This window comes from Theropithecus gelada, chromosome 11, assembly GCF_003255815.1.
Source record: "Theropithecus gelada isolate Dixy chromosome 11, Tgel_1.0, whole genome shotgun sequence".
In the NCBI taxonomy this organism is placed as follows: domain Eukaryota; kingdom Metazoa; phylum Chordata; class Mammalia; order Primates; family Cercopithecidae; genus Theropithecus; species Theropithecus gelada.
The window spans coordinates 67,840,237-67,858,471 of NC_037679.1; the positions used below are offsets into that span (position 1 = coordinate 67,840,237).

General features: G+C 46.8%; 1 protein-coding gene across 2 annotated transcripts in view; it reads right to left on the minus strand.

Annotated features, from left to right (window-relative positions):
- Positions 1-18,235, minus strand: part of SSH1 (slingshot protein phosphatase 1) — a 76,191-nt gene that overhangs the window by 41,308 nt on the left and 16,648 nt on the right. Inside the window, exons 1-2 of one of the 2 annotated variants that reach the window (XM_025401867.1) lie at positions 4,864-5,145; positions 848-951 (exon numbers count right to left, since the gene is read on the minus strand). In XM_025401867.1, coding sequence (XP_025257652.1) covers positions 848-951; positions 4,864-5,006 — 247 coding nt within the window. In that variant the 5' untranslated portion in view covers positions 5,007-5,145. Of the gene's footprint in view, positions 1-847; positions 952-4,863; positions 5,146-18,235 lie in introns of those variants that run through there. The other variant, XM_025401866.1, reaches the window with a different exon arrangement.

The following is an 18,235-nucleotide window of genomic DNA, read 5'->3' on the forward strand; positions in this document are numbered from 1 at the left end:
CACCTCCCAGGTCCACGCCATTCTCCTGCCTCAGCCTCCTGAGTAGCTGGGACTACAGGCGCCTGCCACCACACCCGGCTAATTTTTTTGTATTTTTATTAGAGACAGGGTTTCACCGTGTTAGCCAGGATGGTCTTGATCTCCTGACCTCGTGATCCGCCTGCCTCGGCCTCCCAAAGTGCTGGGATTACAGGCATGAGCCACCGTGCCCGGCCTGCATTTCTTGAATTCCTCTTTCTAACTGCCTTCAGTTCTGAGTCAAGTCTCCTAAGAAAACCAGTCTTATTACTTAGTAAGCATTTCTTATTTAAACTCAGTTTGATCCTCACTCTATTACTTCTGTCCACTTCCTAAAAACAATTACAGAATCAAGACTTCCTACTATAGTGTCTATCTCAGAGTTGGAGCCAAAGGCCCTTCAAGAAATTCTCCAAATGAGTGTTTTTCAAATGCTTGGAGAAATCCATCCCAAGATTAGGTATACAGCACTACAGATGGTTATTTTCAAGTGGACGACATCTGGTTATAATTCATTTTGGTGCATTTGTTAAAAAGTCACTTACAGCCTGCAGTTAACTGATAAACTACAGAGAGGAAATCTTTGCATCCCAGCAGGATGCAGATGACCTTACTCCTGACGCAGACAGACATGACATAAAAGGTTGGAAAATGTGTGTGGCGTGCTCAAGAAAGAGCATCTGAGCCTCTGCCTGCACTGGTCACTGCAAACCTGTGTTCTCCACTATTTCTAAGGCCTGCAAACTCAGCAATATCACCAACAATGGAAGTTTCCTCTGCTGTCCAGAAAAGCAGCTCCAATGTAAGAGTATCAACTTAGAGCCCTCACCTGCATGCTTGTGGGGGTGCTGAAGACTCCGCTGGCCTTGAGGGCTGCTTCCCTGTTGTAAGAAGAGGGCTGCGCCTTTCACCATGAAAAAGCTCTCGCTTAAGCTGGGAAGGATAAGACCAAAGCACAGTTAGACTGGAATTCAGACAGGAAAATGGACAAAGAATTACTGCAGGGGAAAAAGCTTTAGCGTGGACAAATGGCATGTAAAATGCAAATAGGATGAAACTGCTTTTATAATAATTCCACGTAGTACTCTTCTCAAACCTTGCTTTCGCTAAAAGCTTAGTGCTGGAGAATTTTCGTGACAAAACAATGCTTCTGTGACACCACTCAAAGTTCTCCGTAGGCTCCAGGGCCCCTTTCTGCAGAATACCGGACAGGGATCTCACTGTAATATAACATTTTCTTCTTTCTTTTTTCTTCTTCTTTTTTTTTTTTTGAGACACAGTTCCACTCTGTCATCCAGGCTGGAGTGCAGTGGTGTGATCTCAACTCACTGCAACCTCTGCCTCCTGGGTTCAAGCGATTCTCATGTCTCAGCCTCCCCAGCAGCTGGGATTACAGATATGTGCCACCATGCCCAGTCAATTCTTGTATTATTAGTAGAGACGTGGTTTCACCATGTTGGCCAGGCTGGTCTCAAACTCCTGACCTCAAGCGATCTGCCTGCTTCGGCCTCCCGGAGTGCTGGGATTACAGGCGTGACCACGCCTGGCCGTAACATTTTCTAATAGAGAACAACTCCCTGATTAGGAGAGGGCGGTCTACTTTGTGAATTCTCATGCTCTTGCTGTTGATCTCTGCTTCTAACTCTCTGGCTTTTAACAACTCCATTGTTTCTTGGTGACTTCCCTTTATGAAATACAAGATGAAATTACACTTTCACTGGCTGTTTGCATTTTAAGGAAAGTAGGGACAGGTGGGGTGGCTCAAGCCTGTAATCCCAGCACTTTGGGAGGCCGAGGCAGGTGGATCACTCGAGGTCAGGTGTTCGAGACCAGTCTGGCCAACATGGTAAAACCCAGTCTCTACTAAAAATGCAAAAATGAGCCAGGCATGGTGGCGCATGCCTGTAATCCCAGCTACTCAGAAGGCTGAGGCATAAGAATTGCTTGCTTGAGTCCCAGGGGTGGAGGTCGTTGTGAGCCAAGATCGCACCACTGCACTCCAGCCTGGGCGACAGAGTGAGACTACGTTTAAAAAAAAAAAAGAAAGAAAGAAAGAAAGAAAGAAAAGAAAAGAAAAGAAAAGAAAAGGAGGGTGGCTACTGACTTGTGATTTAACTTAGTCAAGGTTGCCCTGTCCACTATGCTTGTGGAAAACCTCAAGTTGGCCCAATGAATTTCTCAGCAGAATGAATCTTTGGTCTTTGTTATTTTAGCTAGCAATAACACATATCTAACCTATAACTTTAAAAATTACAATTAAAAAATTTTTATTTGGGAGGCTGACGTGGGAGGATCATTCGAGCCCAGGAGTTCAACACCAGCCTGGGCAACGTTGTGAGACCCTGTCGTACATCAAAAGTTTTTATTTTTAATTTCACTTTGATGACTTGGCTGCCAAGTCTGGCTTTTGCAAAAAATAAGACATAAAAAAAGAATGCCTCAGCTATGAATTACTATCAATTGTTCAAAAATACCATCAACTCTCAAAATTATGCATAAAATACACCAAAATTATTAACATCGTCTTTGCAGGAGGTGGGGGAGGAGGAGGAATAGATTATCTTCTATTTACTATTTTCCAAATGTTCTATATTAAACATATTAACCTTTAAAAACATCTATTTTTGTTTGATTCTCAAAATAATATAAAACACATACTATATAATTTAAAAAGAACATTCTAATCTTAATTTTGTAAAAGGAGGTCACAGTTCAAATTGTAGGCGACTATAAAAATTTCTCTCTTGAGCAACCAATGAACATATACATGATCTGAAGGAAAAATCCCTATGAAAAAGCAGTCTTCTAATTAAAGAGAACCTTGAAATTAAGTAAATCAATTCCTGACAGAAAGACGAAGGTGTTTTCGTAATATAAGAAAGCAAGATCACCTTTGCCCCAGACATCTAATGTTGGTAGTTAAACGTTCGAATTCTGGAATGAAAACTCAGCAAAGTCTGGAGTATGACTCCGGGTGCCAAGAAAATGCCACATGAACTAGCATTTCCAATCAGCAGCTCCTGAAATCAGGAAAACTGTTATGTCCTATGATATGAAGTCCACAATAAAATCTGTTAGTTTTTCTGGCTAAATGCTCACGCTAAAAATAGTGACAGCTCAAATATTAAATAAGAAGACTTAGTTCTTTCTGTCTTCTTGTTCGGTCCCTTGAATTCCAGGCAATTGGCTTTCGGTATCTTGTGACACCAACACTTGACATCTGACAGCATTTCGTCCGCTACTGCAGATGCACTGCCGAGTCATCCTTTCCACCCTCTCACAGTCGTATATTTGTGCTGCAAGGTTCAAGTGTTGACGAGCCCAGGATTATAAATAATGAAAGAAACGAGAAGTAGCCTTTCTTTGCTGTCTTACCCTCACTCATAGGAAGCAAAAAGCTCTTTAGCATCCATCTGGCCGATCTCATTTCACAGGTTGCAGAATCACCTAACCCTTTCCACCCACAAAGCTTGTCACTCTCTCCTTCCTTAGAATCTCACAGCTCAGTATGTTTTCAGAACTGTTCTTAGACACAGATCACTTACTATTTATTCTCATCAAAATCTGAAAGAGCTATGTGAGAGGTTCCAAACTCATGAAACCTAAAACAACCAGCAGTTCATCGAAGCAGCTGGGAAAATCTTTTTGAGACAACATCAACTGCTTTTGTTCATCAGATTAAAAAAAAAAAAAATTCATACTGACCAGAAACCCAAGCACGCTGGAAACAGCCAACCATTAACGATGACCTTTGCCTTGGAAACCACGGGCAAAAGTTCCCCTTGGTTTCCCTTACATTTCCTTTGGAAAAAAAAGGAACAATGCAACAGACTAGGCTGGTTTCACTCTGTGATCACTTACAAGGCCAGCTGTTCCTCCTCCGTGTTCCTACACTGATAAGAATCAGGGCCTCCTGCTCTACGCATGAAGTCAGGACAGCACTGACTGGGGCCCTGGAACACTCTGCCTCTGTTCCCCCACGACAATCAAGTAACGGGCGTTTACTGTAAAAAGCAAGACTGGAAGCTGCAGGGAAGCCCAAGCAGCAGCGCATTATCCTGAGGCTGTGAGATCACCCTGTGTCCTGCAAATACAGTAAGGGGATCCAGCCAGAGGAAACCACGCGACGTGACTCTTGGGGCGGGAGGTGGGGTGGGAGGCCGCAGAGCGTGGTCAGTCACAGGATTTAGGAAAACAAGATGCAGAAAGTCTCTGTGACCCAGCTTCCCGGCTTCTCTTCTGAGCTCACTCTGGGCCCAGAGCCTCACGCGCCCTCTGCGTGGCTGATCTGAATACTGTATCTGACGGCCACAGCTTCTGACGCCGAGAGGCACAGGCTCCCGATTCATCAGACTCTCAAAGTGCCCCACTGGGGAAGTCCATGAAGAAATCCACATTGGTGATGGCACGCTCAACTTTACCAGGTGCCCGGGGCCAGGAAGCCCAAACCCACAAGCCATCCATCCCAGCCACGCAGAAATCACCCTTCTCACAAAAGATCTGAGTGTCCTAAAAGGAGTGACCAAAGTTACAAAAGGTCAGACGCAGACAGACAAAACGGAAACGTCCTCCTCCACCACTGTATGAGGGATATAAAAAAGCCACTGCCCTCTCTACCCGCCAACCAGAACGCTTTTATCTCCACCACACAGATCTGTTCTCGGACACTGATTACTGCCATTCGGGAAGCTTCATAAGATTAAAGTTTCTCCAAAGCATTGAAGACAGACAAAAACCTCAATCAATGCTCCTCAAAAAACCCCAGGCCCCCAGAATATAAACAGCCAGTGTCATCTAGAAACTAAGCCACGGCAGGAAAACAGAAATCAGGGTGGTCATACGTACTAATTTGAGCTGGAAACCTCTGGACAGCAGAAGTAGTGGGTTGGCTGAAGGAAGATGCAGAAGTCAGTAAAATAAAAGAGGTTTGTGGCTGCAGTGCTCACATCTCTAACGCCTCCTACAACTGCCCTCGGAGCTCCGGCCATCTGCTCGCTACGGAGATCCGGAAAAGCAGGGAGGCTGCTGAGTGCTTCCACAAGGGCTGGGGAGCCGACTCCTCCTCGGAGTCCTAGCGAAGAGCAAATGGCTCTTGTGGAACTCTGGTCTTCCTCTGATATTTTGGCTGAAAAAGGCCCTTGTCCCAGCACATCCTGATGAAAGAGGGCCATTCAGCAAAACAGCTGAGGTTCCTCTAATCACTGTACTCCTACGGGCTTTTCTGTAGGCCGGAGAAACCAGCGCCAGGGTGTGCATTCGACATTGTGAGGGCAAACAGCTGGCCCCCAAGGAACCAACCCCAAGCAACAAGACCCCCTTCCGATTCAAATCAACATTCTGAAGGATGACTCTTTCTTTCAAATCAGCATCCATTCACCCAACGGTGACGGTGACGTGGGCAGCTGCTGCAGTCAGTTTCTGTGTACCCAAAGTACTGTAACATCCTGAAAATTCTTCAGTCATGCTAACAGCTACCTGAGGGGACACGCCAGGTAGAGGGGACCACATGTACACCTATGAGGAGCGCTGGTCAGATGAGGTCAGGCTGCAAAGGTCCTAAAGGGTGGAGGTGTGATCCCAAACCCTCCAGGCACAAGTCAGCCAAGAGCTGTGTTTTTAGCGCTTCTTTCAGCAAAAGAAATAAATTCAGGATGTGAATAACCATGATGCAGGAGGGAATGGAATAAGTACCCTAAGAAAGGGGCTTGGCTAGGGTTTACAAGAGGTATAAGGGAGCATTTAACTGGTGACTTCCGGAACAATTCCTGAAGGAAGCGGCACTGAGTATGGGCTTCTCTTCCCTCAGCTCACAAGTGACCAAGCGATCCTCCCTGTGGACTAAGTGAAACACACATTACCATGATTCTGGTTTTGCAGGTAAGGAAACCCTAGCTTGCCTAGGAGCACATATCTCTACAAGATGGGGCTGGACTCACGTCTATCTGCCCCACACCCACCTGCTTAACCCCTGGAATGCTGTTCTCATCCAGGGTGAAAATCAGGGTCATTATGCTGCGGTCACCTCTGCTCACGCCTGCCCAGGTGCCTAACGGCAAAGCCACTAAAGCACTGAGAGAAGTCAGAATGCGGATCACATCCTCCGTCCTTCTTCCTAGCATGTGAATGCATCATGCGTGGGAAAGAGAGAGAAGGAACCATTCAAGCAAACAGAACTTCAGGAAGATGAGACTGTGCTGGGGTTCTTCCACCTCCCCACGTAGAAATCAGAAGGGCAGGGACCCACAGCCTTATCCTACCCACCACCGCCATCACAGTTGGGGGACAGGACACATCCTTTGGCCCTTCTGCACTGCACAGAGGCTCGGGAGTTCTGTAAACCGCACAGCCACGCTGACCAAGAAGTTGCTTTGAAGGTAGGTTTCTCATCAACAGGACTATTGTTTACCGAGCATCTCCCACATGGCCAAGGTTGTAGGAGGTACTTAGCTATGCCACGTCATCGAACTCTGGCAGTTCTGCAGGGTAAGGTATTTTCTCCATTCTCCATATGACAAATGAAGGAAGCCCGTCAATGATTCCAAAACAGAATCTCCAGGGATAGCATGGACAACGCCCATGGTGACTGCTGCACTTCAAGGTTTAAGAAAAGTAAAAACTGGGGGGAGGGGGGTGGTGCATGCCTGTAATCCCAGCACTTTGGGAGGCTGAGATGGGCAAATCATTTGAGGTCAGGAGTTCGAGACCAGCATGGTCAACATGGCGAAACCCTGTCTCTACTAAAAATACAAAAATTAGCCAGGTGTGGTGGTGCATGCCTGTAATCCCAGCTAGTCAGGAGGCTGAGGCAGAGAATCACTTGAACCCGGGAGGTGGAAGTTGCAGTGAGTCGAGATCACACCACTGCACTCCAGCCTGGGTGATAAAGCGAGACACTGTCTTGGGCGGGGGGGAACAAAAGTAAAAACAGTGGTCTGGGAATTCATATTTCTGGGTTCCAATTTACATTCTACCATATATAATCTGATTAACCCCTGGAATTAACCCCTGGAATTCCCTTACAGGGTTCTGTTCATTCACCCAAACAGCCAAACATTTGCAGAGCGTGGAGTACTGCCAAGCCAGCCTAAGCACTGATAAGGGCAAAGATAGCCATCCTCTTTAAGAAATGGGTATATGTGCTGCTGATCTGGGTGTCTGCCCTGCTGTATAGAAACAACATTTCTTGAAGAACAAAAATAGTGGGTATAGAAACCCCACAGTATAGAATATCACCCAAATGCCCCTGAATTCCAACTCTGGTCATTCACTGAAACAACCTATCAAACTTCTAAAACACATTCATGCCCAGGTCCAGCCTCAGCAGAATCTAATTCGGAAGGGCTGTGATGAGTCCTGGGCATCCAGTGTTTAAAAGTTCCAGGGGGCTGGGCATGGTGGCTCACAGCACTTTGGGAGGTCGAAATGGGAGAATCAGTTGAGCCCTGGAGTTCAAGATTAACCTGGGCAACATAACAAGATCCCGTCTCTACAAAAAATAAAAATAAAATTAGCTAGGTGTGGTGGTGTGTGCCTGTAGTCCCAGCTGCTCAGGAGGCTGAGGTGAGAGAATCACTTAAGCCTGGTGAGGTCAAGGCTACAGTAAGCTGTGACCACGCCACTGCACTCCAGCATGGGAGACAAACCTTGTCTCCAAAAAGTTCCAGGGGGTGCTTCTGATGCACAGCCAAGCTTTAAAAACCTCAGAATCAAATAACATCATGGCTGGGCATGGTGGCTCACGCCTGTAATCCTGGCACTTTGGGAGGCCAAGGTGAGTGGATCACTTGAGGTCAGTTCAAGACCAGCCTGGAAAACATGGTGAAACCCGGTCTCTACTAAAAATACAAAAATTAGCCAGGCGTGGTGGCATGTGCCTGTAGTCCCAGCTTCTTGGGAAGCTGAGGCATGAGAATCACTTGTACCCCGGAGATCGAGGCTGCACTGAGCGCAGATTGTAATCCTGGAGTTCCCACTGCACTCCAGCCTGGGTGACAGAGTGAGACTGTCTCAAAAACAAACACACACACACACACACACACACAAACAAATAACATCAGAAGACACAGAGAAAACAGGCTTCTCCATGGGTTTCATAAAGATGCCTCTCACATAGGCACACGTCAATGTTTTCTGCTGGTAAAAGGTAACACCAACAAAAAGGCATGGTGCTCTCAGAAGGTGGGTGACGTGATTAGGTGCAATAAAGGGAGGTCATGCTAGGGTCAGAAACAAAATAATACTCTCTTTGGAAGCAGTAAAACAGATGCTAGTCTTCTACTACACACTTTCAGAGACCTGAATGTTCTTGCCCTCTAAGGGAGACACTGCATCATGACAATACGAAATGATGACAGTGATAGCAAAAACAGATCAGACCTGTGTTTTGTGAAACAGACATGGGGTCTCGCTATGTTGCCCAGGCTGGTCTCCAACTCCTGAGGTCAAGCGATTGTTCCGCCTTGGCCTCTCAAAGTGCTGGAGTGACAGCCATGAGCCAGCGAGCCCAGCCTCAGATCAGACCTTTGACAAACTCTGCTGTGGACAAACCATTCTGGTGAACGTCAACTCATGTGATCTTCACAAAACCGTGTGGAAGACCAGACAAGCATTATTACACTAATTTATGCCTAAGGAAACGGGAGTTACTTAAATAGTACTAATTTAGGATTTCTGATGCTGTATCTCAAAAAAAAGTAGAGAATATGAGCCCGAAGAACAGGCCCTGTAAAGGGTCCCAGATTGATGGGACAGGCTGAGACAAATGGAATCGCTTTTCCCTAGATAGAACTAACCCTCAACGGTAACCCACTCTGCATGATGATTACTGATGGGACTGTCAATTGTCCATCCAACTTGATGGTAATTCTAGCAGAAAAAGGAACTAATGTAATGTTGTCAGCAAAGAAAGATGGGTGCCAATGAGCATTCCAAAAACGAGGCTCTGTTAATTCCATTTTGATCAACAAGTATTTGCTGAGTGTCTATTGTGTCCGGTCAGTGCTAAGGCCTGGGAATTTAGAAGTGAAACAGACCCGGTTTCCACCCACTCCACACCCAGTCTGGAATGACACTGGAGGGCCAGACAGGCACAGGACAGTAACTTCGATATAAGGCAGCAAGTTCCATGGTGGAAGGATGCACTGCGGGCTGCAGATACACATACACACAGGGGTTCAGGGAGGCCTCCCTGGAAGAAATGAAGCCTGTGAGGCCCTGAAGGATCAGTAAACAGAGGGGCGGAAGGGACAGGAGAGTAAGATGATTATGCCACATGCACCTTATTGTGAACCCAGGAGGATTTGGCCTCTGTCATAAAAGGCCCCTCTATGGGTTCATAAACCTCAATTTATAAATTCTGCTTTGTACATCAGTTCCTTATAAGTTTGATTAGCGTAAATTGGTTTCTCAGAACTTGATCATCACTGAGTGAACTCACAAATTCAAGTTTCAGAATGTGCAACCCTAAGAAACAAACCTCGTGCTTGTGGTTGAGCCGTCGCACTGTCAACATCACAAATTCTCAGCACCTGAATGCCTGGTACACTAATACAATCAATACATATTGTTTTAAATAAGTAAATAATAGCTTTGTAGTTTACAGACAGTTTGTCCCTATATTTTTCCACTTAATTTTTACAATCCCATTCCTCTGATGAAACCACCCCAGCCTGGGCAACATGACAAAACCCTGTTTCTACAAAAAAATACAAAAATTAGCTGGGTGTGGTGGCGTGCACCTACAGTCCCAGGTATTTGGGAGGCTGAGGTGGGAAAATCATTCGAGCCTGGGAGGCAGAGGTTGCAGTGAGCCAAGATCGCACTGCTGCACTCCAGCCTGGGTGACAGAGGGAGACCCTGTTCCTCCCTCAAAAAAAAGAAAAAGAAAAGAAAAATGAAACAACCAAGACTGGGAGAAGATAAACGACTTGTCTGTCGTCATTTGGCTAACAAGAGGAAGAATGGGGCTGAGAAAGTTCGGTGCTCTTCCTGGAGAATCCATAGGTCAGAGAGCACGACCATCTGACCTGCAGCAATAGCGGCAACGTGGAAAGCTGATCAGCTGACCTCAAAACCACTCTCAGTGAGGCTCTGGATGGATTCAGAACCCCAGGCCTAGCAAAGTCAAGTTGATAAAGATGTAAAGGAGATCGAAAATTCACCATTTGAAGAGAGATTAGCTAAAGACTGCAGGTGGGATGGAAAATTCTTTCCATGGTTCTCCCACAGGTTCTTCCCTCATTTGGAACTTGTGTTTAAAAGTCACAATGACCCCAAGTTGGGCTAAGGTCTCGTTCTTCACTGTGCGCTTTGCAGTGCAACATGGCAGGGCCTCGTTCCAAACGTCACTCTTCAGAGCCTAAGAAAACAAGTAACTTTAGGGACACACCTGTCAACCAGAGTTCCCAAATTGTACCCCTCTAAACACATAATGCTGAGCATAGAAAAATTCCAGCTCTGCAGGGTGTTATACTTAGGGAAAGGGGTCACAGACAAGGAATGCTGGCAGGGCTCATTACAAATATCTTTGCTGCTGGAACATGTATTGTTTGGCTAGAAGGCGTAGGCTTCTCTCAGAGAGAAGGAATGTCCAAAAGTATTTCAGACAGTAAGAGACATTCTCTGAGCCAGCTACCCAACTCTCCTTCAAACCAACGGGTAGTGGCAAGCAGCTGAACCGACCAGCAAGCTCGCAAAAGCAAGCTTTCTTTTTTTTTCCCTAAGACAGACAGCAAGTGATGTGTCTTGGCTTGGTTTAGCAAATCTTAAGATAGTTCCCTCATGACCCCAAGAGCCCGCAGGCCCCACGGAAGCTAGAGCTAATGCATCTTCCTCCAAGCATCATCTGCTCCACCAGGATCTAAGCCCCTTCGTGAGGGCAGAAGGTATAAAGGCTGCACCGTGCGGGAAATGCTATGGCAGCAAAGACAGCCGAGCACGCCAGAAATAACAGGCACATGAAGGAAATGTTTCTGAGACAGCTCAAAAATTCCGAGAAGAGATTATCCTGACTGTCCCAGGTTCTCAGCCCTGTCTTTGGTATGCAGCCCCATACCACAGTCATTTGTCACCAAGTCCTAACTTTGTCAGAGGCCCCTCCTTCCAGGTCTCTCAGGCACCACCCCAGTTCTGCCCTCCTCACCCCCGTGAGCCAGGTGACATCCAAGCAGCCCCACGGGGCACCCGGCTCTGTGCTGCATACTCTGAATGTCCCTGAAGGCCAGGGCTGTTGAGGAGAGCATTCGTGTGTGTTCTCTACCCATGCTGTCTAGTATAGGAGCCAATGGCCAGATGTGTCGACTGAACAGTTAAGATGCAGTAAGTGTGACCAAGAAACTGGGTTTGTCATTTTATTTCATTTTAATTCATTTAAATTTAAGTTTAATTAGCCACATGAGGCTATCAACTGTGGAATAGGACAGCAGAGCTCCGGAAGCTTTTGGCCCAGTGAGAAGAATCAGGACAAGGGCCCCCCCGGCCTCTCGCCCACTCTGTGCAGCCCCTAACCACTGCTCTCATGACATTCTTTCCCAGCCCCAGAACTTTCAGCCATGTGACATCATCTATTGATTAGAGTCCAAACTTCTGTGCTGTCTATGGTTGCCACAATTAGCCATTATATGTCGTTAACCTAAATTTCATTCATCTGCTATGCCCTGGCCTTAGGGGCTGAGAATATAGTTAGAAAACAATACTTTTAAAATAAGAACGCTCCTTGTATTACCTCTCACACTGTTTCTCCTGTTCTCCATGCTACACATTCTCTGTTCTATCCCCAGCTATAGCACTGTCCCCATAAAGCCTACTGTGGTTCTCAGTTCATGGTCTCCTTCCTCCCATCTGCCTCTCCACATCATGCCTGCCTTCCAGTGTTCATGCCTTCTCCAGGAAGCTTTCTCTTGTGGCCCTCACTGCAAGCTATAGCTCCTCCCTTTCAACATCTTCTAGCACCTCCTCTTACTGTGCAGGTAAGGACACTGAGGCTTGGGGTTAAGTCACTTGCTCAAGGTCACATACAGTCAGTCCTCTGTATCCGCAGGGGTTCCTCATTGGTGGATTCAACCAACTGCAGATAGAAAATACAGTATTCGAGGGATGCTGAATTCTTTGAATTAGAGGGCTCTGCGGGTGCTTAAGCCATTCATGGATTTTGTTATCCTCGGCAAAGTGGGTGATCCTGGAACCAATTCCCTTGGATACTGAGGGAAAGACCATCTTTAGTGATAGGAACTCAAGTTTCCTGATTTCCAAATCATGTTCCCTGACCCACTTATTTATTAACTAGTGGTGACGCCATCTTCCTGCCAGTGTATTTTAACTTCACAATGGGATGTGAGGGCCAGGATGCACATGCTTCTTAAATCTCCCTCTGTGCTTGACACACAGTAGACTGAAAGTAAGTGCTGGCAGATACACTGGCCAAGCTGTGCTCCTCTCTGAAGTCAGTATTCCAGGAGTAACTCACCCTGGTCATCTCTGCACCCTGGGCACATTGGGCACTCCCCACACACAGGTTGAACCTGGCAAATAAGACTCATGGCATCAGTGCCACAGGCGAAGTAAAGCCACGGGGAGGTCAGGTCAGGTCTTCCTGACAACTGAGTGCTTCAAACAACACAAGAGCAGCTAAGTTTCCCCACATCACCTTGAGTGTCTGGAGAGCTAGGGCTATGACTTCTCTGTCTCAGGATCCCTCTCAGTGCCCAGAGAACAGTGGACATCAATAAATGTAACACCAATAACACCTTCATTGAGCGCTATGCTAAGCACATCAGGTATGTTAACTCATTTACTCCTCAGTGTCCATCTCTCAGTGTTTTATACATACGGAAATGGAGGCTCAATTAGCCGAGTGTGGTGTCGTGCTCCTGTAATTCCAGCTACTTGGGAGGCTGAGGCACAAGAAGCGCTCGAACCCGGGAGGCGGAGGTTGCAGTGAGCCAAGATTGTGCCACAGCACTGCAACAGAGTGAGACTTTGTCTTAAAAAAAAAAACAACAAAAAACTGAGGCTCGGGGAGGTTAAGTCACTTGCCCAAGTTCATCAGATCAAGGAGCAGGGAAGCAGGAAGAGGAAAGCAGGAGTGTAACCCTGAAATCTCTGCTGTTAGGCACTGGCTTTCAGCTGAACTGACACCTCTGGAAAACAGTGTCAAAAAAAGTCCACTTCTCTTCCCAACAATTCAGACCTAAAACCATTTGGCGGGGAAGGGCAGGGCAGGCTTCTGAGTTGGGGAGGGGGTGTGGGATCCCAAGCTTGGGTGTCTGTTGGCAAGCAGGGTGCAAAGGGCATCTGTGTAGGGAGCGGTTGCAAGGGAGACAGAGACTGCTCACAGGCAAGGACTGAAATATTAAACATTACTATTAATATTTATAATAAATATTTTAACATATTTATATAATATATAAACATATTAACTTTATAATTAATGAATATAATTATATTAACATAATTAACAAATATATATAATAATATATATTTTATATAATATACATAATAATGTTAATATTAATATTTTAGGGACGATGGGAGTCATGAATATGGAAGAGATAAAACTAGAATGAACCCCAAGGTGCTGCATCAGAATTGAAGGTGTCAGTCTGAACTCACAGTTTTCCACATATTGAAATATAGATGCACGTGTGTGTGTGTGTGCATGTACTTGCTCCCTAATTCTGCCCATTGACAGGCCTGTGGTTAGCAACACCCCAGCAGCAATAAGCAGACCTAGCTTGGCTCCTAAATTTCATTTTCCACTAAAAGGAACCAGGGCCCCTTGGATAAAGGACTGATTCCACAGATGGGAAGGGAGCATCTGTTGCCAGAAGGCAAGGAAGTACTTAAAGAATGCTGTGGACATGTCAAAGGGACACAGAAGCCAGCCTGGATGAGATCCCACTGGCCCAAATTGTCCACAAGGACAATCTGAGCATGAATGTCAACAATTTAAGAATCAGATTATAAACCACTGAATAAAATAGAAAAATACAAATAACTGAAACAGACATTGATAGCAGACAGGATATTAACATAATTTTAAAGTATCTCTTCAAGAAATGCTTCTGAATGATGAAGGGGAAAAGAATAACTGTACAGTGGAAAAGCCTGGTAAAATCCATCTTAGTGACCAAAGTGAATGTCACTACAGTGGGACAAAAGGAAATCACGTGCCACCTTACGGGATTCAAAGAGGACGCAGCATCCCTTGGGTGCTGTTCCGGCCAAATATGCATGCCCCGTGGAATCACACAGGAACATCAGACACACTCTCACTGAGGGACACTCTGCAAACTGACAATCCCAGGCACAAACATGTCCAGGTCATGGTCAACTGCGGTGGCTCATGCCTGTAATCCCAGCATTTTGGGAGGCTGAGGTGGGCGGATCACTTGAGGTCAGGGGTTCGAGACCAGCCTGGTCAACATGGCAACACCCCGTTCTCTACCAAAGATACCAAAATTAGCCGAGCGTGGTGGAGCACGCCTGTAATCCCAGCTACTCAGGAGGCTGAGGCACAAGAATCGCTTGAACCCGGGAGGTGGAGGTTGCAGTGAGCTGAGATATCACCGCTGCACTCCAGTGTGGGCAACAGAGTGAGATTCCGACTCAAAAAAAAAAAAAAAAAAAAAAAATTCCAGGCCACAAGAGTCAAAGGAAGACTGAGGAATGTTCCAGACTGCAGGAGAGCCAAGAGACAGGACATCCAGATGTAATGGCAGTCCTGAAATGGATCCTTTTGTTACGAAGGGCAACACTGGGACATATGGTGGCTCATGAATGGGGTTAGAGGACTAGACGGTGGGAATGTATCAGAGTCAGTGTCCTGTGTGGATGGCTGTGTTGCGGTCCTGTGGGAGAATGCCCTGGCCTGTATTCCAAGGGTAATGGAGTAGCAGGTTGACAAATTACTTTCAAATGGTTAAAAAAAAAAAAAGTTATTTTCACTGTACTTGCAATTCTTTTTTTTTTTTTTTTTTTTTTTTTTGAGACAGAGTCTCGCTCTGTCGCCCAGGCTGGAGTGCACTGGCCGGATCTCAGCTCGCTGCAAGCTCCGCCTCCCGGGTTTACGCCATTCTCCTGCCTCAGCCTCCCGAGTAGCTGGGACTACAGGCGCCCGCCACCTCGCCCAGCTAGTTTTTTGTATTTTTTAGTAGAGACGGGGTTTCACCGTGTTAGCCAGGATGGTCTCGATCTCCTGACCTCGTGATCCACCCGTCTCGGCCTCCCAAAGTGCTGGGATTACAGGCTTGAGCCACCGCGCCCGGCCTGTACTTGCAATTCTTACGTAAGTCGGAAATTATTTCAAAATTAATGAGAATTTTTTATCGACGTAGTATTTTACACATTTATGGAAGACATGTATTTGTTACATGCATAGAATGTGTAATGACCAAGTCAGAGTATCTCGGGTATCCATGACCTTGAGTATTAATCATTTCTATGTGTTGGGAGCATTGCAAGTTTTCGAGCTACCAGTTTTTGTTTTTCCTTTGTGACACGGTCTTACTCTGTTGCCCAGGCTGCAGTGCAGTGGGGCGATGATGGCTCACTCAGCACAGCCTCCACCTCCCAGGCTCAAGTGATCCTTCCACCTCAACCACCCGAGTAGCTGGGACTGCAGGTATGTGCCGCCACCCCCAGCTAATTTTTAAAATTTTTGTAGAGACAGGGTCTCACTATGCTGCCAGGACTGGTACTGAACTCCTGGGCTCAAGAGATCCTCCCACTTCAGCCTCCCGGAGTGCTGGGATTATACGCATGAGCCACCACACCCAGCCACATTTTTTAAAGTTATTTTTTAAATCTCCACTTAATTTGATTTTGGTAAAACATTACCTGTAATTTTTCTTTATCAGTAGGTGATAAAAGCTTCAGATGATTCTACTGATCACTGGTGCGGTCATATTTCATGACTTTCCCCTTTCATCTCTTGCATAGTTTCACTCTCACCAAGCAAGACCTTCCCTGCCTCAGCACTGTTTCCCCTCTTCGTATTTTCCAGAACAGAAGTGGCCCTGTTTCGTGCCCAGAGCAGAAGAGAATGATGAAGGGCTCTGCTCTCCCAGGTCCTCCTGGTCTGTGTGTGTCCAGATTTTGAGGGCCTCTCACATACATGGCTCTGGACCACGTAAGATCTAATTTTAGCATTTTCCTGCTTGGAGACCACACGTTTGGAACAGCAGAGGCCGACCTGCCCATGCAGGCCTCCCATTGTGAAGGGCACGCGAAGCCAGGATACCACAGCCCTGCAGGATGTGACTCAGCATCCTGTCTCAGTGCTGGGGCGGCCAGTAGCTCTGGCACCAAGCGCTGCTGCTGACCTCACCTCTTAAGACCACAAATACCCAGGGTAATTGGTGGGATAGGCATGCAGCATCAGCTCTCCCTGTTAAGACAACTTGTTTGTCCACCCATTATGCTGGGCTTCCTTGTGAACACCCACAGGTATCTATCAGGAAGAGTTCTTCCGAAGAACTGATCTGCTGGTGTTTTCAGGACACCATGAATCAAGAGATTGATCTTGTTTCTCTCTTTGCTTGGACTACCAGGAAGCTCAAAGTCAGATCTGTGGCCAAATTCTGGTAACCATACCAATGCTATGCCATGTATTCCATGTACAAACCTTCCCCTTACTTCATCTTATTTTCTTCTGCTTTCTTAATGTCCCGATTTTCTCACTGTTAAATTCTATTGCTCTCTATGAATGTTGTAGGGTGTTTCAAATCCTTTTTGGAAGGCACTACTGTAGATACAATACACGTTACCCCTGGGGGATAAGGACTCTTTTTCACTCCACACGGAATCCCTGGTATTTGGCAAAGAACCCATATTTAGGCACTAAATACACATCGGCTGAATGGATAAAGCCAATAGCTAAGTAAAAACCACCTTCATTACCACATTGTTTCACAAGAGGTTCTTCTCCCTTCCACCTCGCGAGGTGGGGCCTGGTCAGGAGGAGTCCCCAAGGCCTGGGAGGTAGGTTCCTTAGGGAGCTTTCTTGCTGTAGGGGCAGCCGACAGGTCAGTGGCCTTGACTCCAGACCTAAAGAGCCACTCCTAGACTCCCAGCTGCAACAGATACAGCGTGGCACGGGTGGGCCTGGCCATCTGGGAAGTGACAAGTGATTTCCAGATGCTGCAGCCAGCCTGGCTCTTTCCAGACCACACTGATGGCCCCTTCCTGTGGGAATTCTGACTGGGCCCAGATTTGGGGAAACACGCCTCGAGGACTCTTGGCAAGTTGGTGCCAGCCCTGGACCAGGAATGACTTCCGTGGGCACAGGGAGAGACCAGGCATTTCCTAACACAGGACCTCTGAACAGCCTTCTCTGAAACAAAGTCTTTTTAAAAATAGCTTCAAAAGTAACCATTCAAGAAAAGAAAGAAAGAAAAAAAAACTGTAAAAGTAAAGGCACTCAAGAATGATGTTTCCCAGATAAAAGCCTGGCACAGGTTTCAAAGGAACTCGCGGGAAAACAGGTCAAGGCTAGGTTTTTCCTCTTAGGTGTCACTCGGTTAACATTGGTCTTTGGAGGGGAACAAGTGCGGCAGGAAGGGCTGGCACCAAAAATGATGGCTAGTGGGTCAGACACCAGGGCCAGACACCGTACACAGAACAAGACCCTCTGGAGGCCTCAGGAGGGCTCTGAGAGGAAAAAGACAGGTGGCGGGCCCAGGATCAGACACGCAAGTGAGCAAAGTGGCAAGGCTGATGTCGCATCCAGAGGCCCCGCTCTGGCCACACGCAGGCTCTCCCAGCATGTACTCATTTATGCCGCAGTCTCTTGTACCTCACTGCAATTCTGCCCCCACACTGCAGGCTGGCCAGCGTGGTTTCCTCATCAGCACATCACCCTGCATCCCGACACTGACTACACCCACAAAGCAGAAGCCCCCACACCCTCCAGCCCAATCGTCCAGTTAGCTTTGAAAATGGCTCCTCTCAGGGGCTAGGTGCAGTGGCTCATGCCTGTAATCCCAGCACTTTGGGAGGCCAAGGTGGCTGGATTGCTTGAGGTCAGGGGTTCAAGACCAACCTGGCCAACATGGTGAAACCCCATCTCTGCTAAAAATACAAAAAATTAGCCAGGCATGTAGGTGCACACCTATAGTCCTAGCTACTCAGGAGGCTGAGGCAGGAGAATCGCTTGAACCCAGGAGGCAGAGGCTGCAGTGAGCCGAGATCATGCCATTGCACTCCAGCCTGGGTGACAGAG